Source organism: Diuraphis noxia, unplaced genomic scaffold (genome assembly GCF_037042655.1).
Source record: "Diuraphis noxia isolate RWA-SAM2 unplaced genomic scaffold, SU_Dnox_SAM2 contig0005, whole genome shotgun sequence".
In the NCBI taxonomy this organism is placed as follows: Eukaryota; Metazoa; Arthropoda; class Insecta; order Hemiptera; family Aphididae; genus Diuraphis; species Diuraphis noxia.
The window spans coordinates 43206362-43214232 of NW_028301715.1; the positions used below are offsets into that span (position 1 = coordinate 43206362).

The window sequence follows — 7871 nt, forward strand, 5'->3', positions numbered from 1 at the left end:
AAACAAGACGTATATTAAGATTAAATCGGTAATATATAAATAAATAAAGTCCATTATAATAAATTGATGTTAAGTTCATAATATTTTAAGAAATCACTTTTCGAAATAATCCACTGCAACAGAAACCTTTTTAATTAATATCGGTAATGTCATTAAGAAATATCAAAATGTAAAAAATAAACTTTTAAATTTAATTGTGTTTAAATTATGAAGTTGAATATTGCTAACATATTTTAAAATTAATTTATGTAATTGACTGGGTACCTAAAACCGAGTTATGCAACAGTTGTTGAGATCTGTGGTTTTTTTATATTTGAATTTTGAATTTTCCACTTATGTATGTAGCTATGTCATTAACGTAACTACATTATTTTTATATATAATATATAACTATTAAGTTTTTAAAAATATTTTAATGTGTATCATATAAATTGTTACATTGCGTCGTTGTATAACTTATACAATCTGACGTAATGAAAAGTTTTAATTAATAACGTTATTTAGAAATTCTGATACTTTATCTCTTTAGCACAAAAAATTATATATTTCTACAAAAATAAAATGTATAATATGGTAAATAAAATTATTGTGACCAAATTTTAAACGTGCTAGATTGACGATTATGTAGAGTTCGTTGAAATCTCGCAGCTATTCTTATTATAGCTGATATCCCATCATTTCCTTAAATAGATATATTTTTTATTGGATTTTGACGAAATCATTTCTAGTAGTTCTGACTTCTGAGTTTCTGACTATACAATAATTTAATGTTTAATAATAATTTTAAGATATTTTTTTTGTTGCACTCCTTAAAGTTTACGATCTCACGATTAACAGACTCCTCTGATTTACGAACTATATTTAATTTTATGTAAATTACTTTGTTCTTTACTCTCATCATGACGTAAATTGCTTTTTAAACCGTTGAATGATTATTTTTTAATATCAAAGTTTGATGCTATTTCTCGGTATAATATGTATTATTATCTGTAAATAACATAATTATTGGAGTTAAAAATTAAATATTCAGATACGTACCTATCGGCTCTCATAATATTCAAGTATACCACCTGTCCACCTATAAATACACGCCCGTATACTCGTACAATCATACAATATCTTATTCGTAATTACGAGATATTCGTAATTAGGATATTTGTGACATAAATATGTAAAATACCTATTATATAATGTACTGCAATTATAATTTTATCTTCAGACTTTTTTTTTACAGAAATCAATTTTAAGTTTAAATGCAATAACGTAGCACCTCGAGAGAATTACAGGTATAAAAATAAGTTTGTAGAACGCTCAAGTGTCCCTCATCGCAAATATAATAACCAAGTACGTAATCATGATAACTTTTGGTAGAAGGTGGGGGGAGGGTCAACCCCAAAGTCCTAAAGTAGCTTGTATACTAGTTTTTACTTTTTAGATCCACGTGAATAACAAAATAAAAAATATACTGATTAATGGAATCATGCTTGGGAGTATAAAGTTTTTGGCAGCAGCAGAACATGTCCTATTTTCCGCATTGCTTATTCCAGTATATACGTATAGAAATATTTTCAGTCAATCTCAATACTGTAATCTTAAGAATATTTTTTAATGCTGTTTTGAATATCTATTTATTGTTTTTTAATAAAATCTAAAATGTATGAAAAAAAATTAATCGTAATAACTCACCTTTTTCGATCATCGTTAATTATTTATTTTTACGTTAAAACTTAAGGTATGTTCTAGTATACTTTCTACTTTCTAGTGTATATAGTGTATGATAACTTTTTGAATTGAGTTTAGTTCAGTGACTAGTGTACTATATGTGTCTATGTTAAAAGTTACCTAATATGCTGTATATATTATTACGACTATTACCACGTGATAAGAGCTTAATAAAGCTTATATCTATTTAAAAAAATGTCTATAGTGGTTAGATTATTGATGCGTTACCACGATTAGTTCTAAATTTATATGATAATCATTGCAACGCCGTGTTCTGAGTGGATCCGGCGAGTGCATGCGAATTATATTAATATGACCATGCTGTTCCACCACAGTGCGGTGCGTCCGATGCGGTGAAATACAAATGGTTTTATTTTTCGCCGCACTCGCCGGATTCGCGTAAGACACGGCGTAATGCTATTCAGAGCTTAAGTAACGACAACAAATTATGACATGACCTGACAATGTAGGTATAACACTGCCTTATAATATGTTTACACTTATAGTATCTTAGAATCTTACTTTGCCTGCAGATAAGGGTGATCAAGAACCGCATACTTGTGTATGTGTGCGTGTAGCCCAATATCATTGTGGTATGTCGTCTAAGGGCTAGTTGTACTATCTCTGATTAAAGTTAACCGGAGTGTATAATAGGCCAAATTTGCACGGCTAAATATCTATTATCAGCTGATTAAGCATAATCGAAGTTTAACCGTAGATGGTACAACTGGCCCTCATAATGTATTAAAGTAGTTTGAGGGAACAAAAAGTACAAGAATTCCATAAAAAATGTTTATTATTTATATGTAGGTATAGAAAAAGAAGGGAGGACTATGCAATAGAGTATACAATATGTTACTCGATCAGCATGGGGGTAGGCGGAGTTTGCAGATCATTAAACGTGGTGAACAGGAATGTTGGTTCCTGCGGCTTTGAAACCTTCAGCGCCAGCGGAATAGTGGACAGCCTGGACTGATCCTTGATCGTCCACGTACGAGTAGCTTCCTTTGGTCTCACCGTCAGCGTAACGGGTCTCGGTCTTGGCGGATGCACCGTCTGTGTAACCGTAGGTGTACTGACCGTGTTCGTCTTGTGAGTGGAATTGGCTCTTGGCCGGGGCCACTGCTACGGCCGGAGCGGCATAGACGGTGTGTGGTGCCGGGGCGGCGTAGACGTGTGGTGCCGGGGCAGCGTAGACGTGTGGGGCCGGGGCGGCGTAAGTGAGCACTGAGGCCACAGCTGGTTCGTGGTGGCGGGTGACGCTGGTGTAGGAAGTGGCCACCGGAGCGGGTGCTGGGGCGGCGGCCAGGTAGTACGGTGCTGGGGCGGCCAAGTGGTGGACGATTGGCGTCGGTGGGGCGGCGAATTCGGTGTGCTTGACGGTGACGACGTGAGCGGGAGCGGCCGAGTAACCGGAGACCAGTGTAGGGTAAAGTCCAGCGCTACGCTTCTTACGAGCGGCCAGGAGGACGGCGTGCTCTGGATAGTGGACGTTGGAAGTGCTGGCGGGCGTCAGTGGCTTGGCCAACTTGATCAGTGGGTGAGCGGCAGGCACGTAGTACGACGGGCTCTTGACAATGATCGGCGCGGCAGCTTCATGGTGGTGGACGACGCTGGAGTAGGAAGAGGCGACTGGAAGCACAGGTGCTGCGGCGGCGGCGGGCACGTAGTATGGTGCTGGCACTTCGGCGTGGTGGACGACGGGTAAGGCGGCGTGGTGGGCGGTGTTGGAGTCTGAGGGCAGATTGGTGCCGCTCACGCGGAAACCGTTGACCGGGTCGGACACGTAGGCCAGTGACTGGACGATGCCGTTGGCGTCCACGTACGAGTAACCACCGCTGGTCACGCCGTCCGCGGTGCGCTGTTCGTGCTTGGACGACGGGCCACCGGAGTAACCGTACGCGTACTGTCCTAATTCATCTTGTGAGTGGTATTGGGTGGTAGCCGGAGCGTGGTGCACTGGGAGTGGGTACACTGCGCTTCCGCTGACGACCGTCACAACCGCTGCTGCGAAAAACTGCAAAAATAAAAAACACACATGAAATGAAAACTTTATTTCTAGTTTCGGTGACGGTTTTTTTTTTCATAGGTTTTATGCGTGCTCCGGACGGTCATTTTGTGATTAAGTTCATTAAGTTTACATGTGGTATCCTATTTATAATGAGTGGCATTGTTTTATGCACGCACGCATTTAAATGATATTTCCGAGTGTGATAACAAACACGTATCAACAAAAAACAACTCGTCAAATGCGATTGAGGGTGGAGAGGGGTGTTAAGTGCCTGAAGACGCGAGTTTTATTAATTTTTCCTCTCGTGCACGTTCGATAATTATCGGCGACCCCACGGTGGACACAAGCATGGGCCGTGTACGAAAGCTTTTTTAAAAATATTATAATATCGTCTTTTGGTTGTCTCACACCATTGATGTGGTACGATCGTGTGTTCTTTTTACTGTGCCTATATAGTTAAGAACCTACGAACGTGTTTCGTGAATTTGCCGATTGCGAATTCAGCGATCGTGTGCAAAAGATCGCGAATCGTTGAAGATCTTTGCCGCCTGATAGAATCCACACTCCGGAAAACTCGTCTACGGAAAACGTTTTCGTCTCGCGAGTTTTCCGGCCAATCTTTTTTCCTCAGGGCTGTACCTACTACGTTACGATAATGTATTATTTTTAAACGATTGCAGTAACATGCGCCTATGCTATATATATATATATTTCTATTACTACAAGTAGATTGTATACATATAGGTACACACACACACACACACACGGTCAGTGCAGTGGTACATAATGAGCAATACAACTGCTTGAACTTTGATGATTGACCGCACACGCCATTCGGGCCCTGCGACGATGGCGGTATAATGCCGCCCCGTTTAAATTATAAGCAAACATTAGACGCACAGACGCCACAAGCAATTTTAAAGAATTATGGCGGTGCTCTGCAGCGGCCGAGGCGATTTTTAAGCCGATTTTCGACACCGGGATTAATTATTATTTCCACGCTACGAATGCATAATATATAACGTAAGCACCGCAGACGTAATCGAAAAACACCCCTCACAGCTGTACACCGCTGGCCTTGTCGCGAGGCCGTACTCGAATTAATTATGCATAATAATCGTAATGATAAATTACGGTTATATAATATCATGCACGGTTGCAGTCGCGAGTAGAAAACGCATCGCCGGTGCAGCGGATTCCCGGAAGTGGATGCAGTTGACAACCCCCTCTCCCGTCATTCTAATTTGGTGGTGATCATCTATGTAGTGCGTATTTCGTGGCGGATCGTTGTGGATACGACAAACCAGCTGTGGTTATGTTTTAGGTATAGTATCTAACTCTAATACTCTGTATCGTTATACGATGTCAAAATTCAAATGGAACATTAAAAGAGTTCTAGATCTCGAGTTCTGGAGTTCGAGTCTCATTGATTGACGTGGTAGCAATATTGTTTCCAAAACAAGGGATTTCCATCGCGTTAGAGATAACGAACAATTCGAGATTTCTGGACGTTCGACGTATCAGTACGAATCTGCAGCGCTGTATACGTATTGTGTGTTTAACACGTCATAAAGTAGCTGTGAATAGAGTGACAAGTTTGGAACACTGCAGTAGCAGACGATTAATGATGACGGGTGGATGCCGGGCTGTTAAATCTGTGGACCCCGTCCCTTCATGGTGCCAAGAAAAATGATTTACGCCAGTTTCTCATTCGTTAAACCGAAAAGCTCGTTTGTTCTTTTACCAAGAGTTATGGTATAGTGTGCATGTATGTCAAAGGCGCTTGACGGTGACGATTAAATAAATGTAACAACGTTCTAAAACACTTACCAATAGACTGGAATTCATTTTTCTTGATGTTTTGAACGACTTCGTTGTCTTCTAGAAACGTGAAACACGAGACCACTAAGACTCAGATAAACGCACTAAATCGTAATCGCACGACCGTAGTAAGAAGTACTAGGACTGTCGATCGACAATGCTGTGTTGATCGGTTGGGTACCGCATTGGTATTTATACACGATTTGTGGGAAACAAAAAAATCGTTTTGACCTTAGTCGCGCGCTGCGGTGGCGGTATAACATAGTGATAATAATAATAATAATTATTATAGGCGTCGGTCGCACACGGAAGTCGCCCCGGGGACACGAATTGGCGTTGAGGACAATGATACGATATTATATTGTTGCCCGACTCGCGACCCTGCCCTTTTGCGCCCGACAATCTCGCCCGACGTGCCCACTCTCGTCGTCCGTTTGTACCGTCACCCTTTACATTCGCGGTCACCCGTCATCGACTGGACCGGAGTTTACGTGTCGAGTAGGTATGCACACACCCGCGAACACTGCAGCAGTCACGACGATCAGTCTCCGATTCGGATAAATTAACATACCTTGTAATAATATGAGATGCATTTTTGTTTATCTTCAAAAAGCCCTCTTTACATCCATATAATTGTGTTTTCAAAAATTATTACCAAAAATGCTTCACTATCGCGGTGATATATTTTTTTTTTGTTATTTCACGTTTCATTGTCTAACACATTATTCGACATTCGTGATTATAAAAATATTTAAAATAAAAAATGTTTGTGAATTTATCTTTTCAAAAAGTGTTCTAGATACCTAGCTACATATAAAAATGTGGATACTATATAAAAAGACATTTTTTCATAAGCACAACAATTTAAATATGTATAATTGATTGATTTTCGTTTAAAATCCGTTTAGCATAATTATTATTAAACACTCAACGGGAGTTGCAGAGACATCAAATACGCATAATCGCTCTTTTATAAATAACTGTTAACTTTAAAATATAACTGTCCCCGACTTTGATACAACTTGCATGTTATATTAACACGGTTTAGTCTTGATGTATTAAGTACTTAATCGATATAGTTGATTTTTATTCTTTTTTAGGTAGGTGTTTTACACTGCATCACATGAAAAAATAAAACCATTAAATCTCGACGACTTGAATTTTATTTTCAAAGTTCTATGTGGTATTCAGCTATACGTATGAGGTAACTGCGGTGCAAATGTATTTTAAACTCGTTTCCTACTAAAGTATTACAGAAAATCAAAAATTTCTGAAGCTGACTTTATCCAAGAAATGTATTTTAATAGTTGACGAAGTGTCTTTAAAATAAAAACATTATCCTACTGAATTCGGCATTCCTCGTAGAACCCTTTTTACGCTAAAAATATAATGAATAGCTTAGAATAATATACATATGATACATTAGTACTGATTTAAGTGATTTATTATTTTCCAGCGAGAAAATTCACTCGTATAACAAGTGGATCGAAATTCAAACAGAAAGTTTTCGTGAGTTTTTACCATGGATTGATAATTTTATATTTGAAGCAAATCTATTTAAAGTTATAATAATTATAGATAGCTACTTAAATAAACAGTTTTTATGACTACTTTAAGTTGTATATTATAATATATTATTAGGTATCGACTGTCTCGAAATATTATAATACTGAAATAGTGAATTTTGCGTATTATTATTATATCTGATTAAACTATAGTTTATTATTGTACTAATTTAACAATTAAATATAATAGTAATAATAATTATTATTATTGATTCAGAATTATTCTTCAAATCGACTGTGAATAAAAGCCGTGTACTATTATTTCTATGTACGAAACGCTTAACTTTAATTGTTATAGCATTTTCAAACTTTCTAATATTAAGCATTGTTGTTAATGTTCATTTTTTGTGGAATGAAATTGTAAGAATATAGTTCAAAATACTTAATATCACAAAATTTAAATTAAATGCAAAAATAGAACTTTGAACTAGTTATTTAATAGGGAATAAGGAATATAATTTTTTTAGATCCTGAGCTTAGCGATCGATTTAACGATGATGTGTTTTTTTTTCTATTAGAAAAAAAACTATTTTTTGTTGAGAAAATTTTCTGATCATCAACTTTGGTTTAGGTTTTTTTGTAGAAAATTGGAAACTTTGTTAGTATCTTTGAGAAGAAAACTTGAAAATTCGAAGTATTTAAAAATATTCATTTAAAAAGTACGAAGACTAGTCAAAATTTATTAATTTAAGTATTATACTTAATAAAAATATTTTTTGTAACTAAGGTCACCAAATAATAAGACAATCTTA

The 7871-nt window shown here is 37.2% G+C and overlaps 1 protein-coding gene across 1 annotated transcript; it reads right to left on the reverse strand.

Moving 5' to 3' along the window:
• Nucleotides 1–2500: 2500 nt before the first annotated feature.
• LOC107167760 (uncharacterized) lies at nt 2501–5730 on the reverse strand. Its single transcript, XM_015516940.2, has 2 exons — nt 5564–5730; nt 2501–3739 (listed from the first exon to the last, which is right to left on the reverse strand). Exons 1-2 carry the CDS (start codon nt 5579–5581, stop codon nt 2618–2620), a joined length of 1140 nt encoding a protein of 379 aa, XP_015372426.1. The 5' UTR covers nt 5582–5730; the 3' UTR covers nt 2501–2617.
• Nucleotides 5731–7871: the final 2141 nt, after the last annotated feature.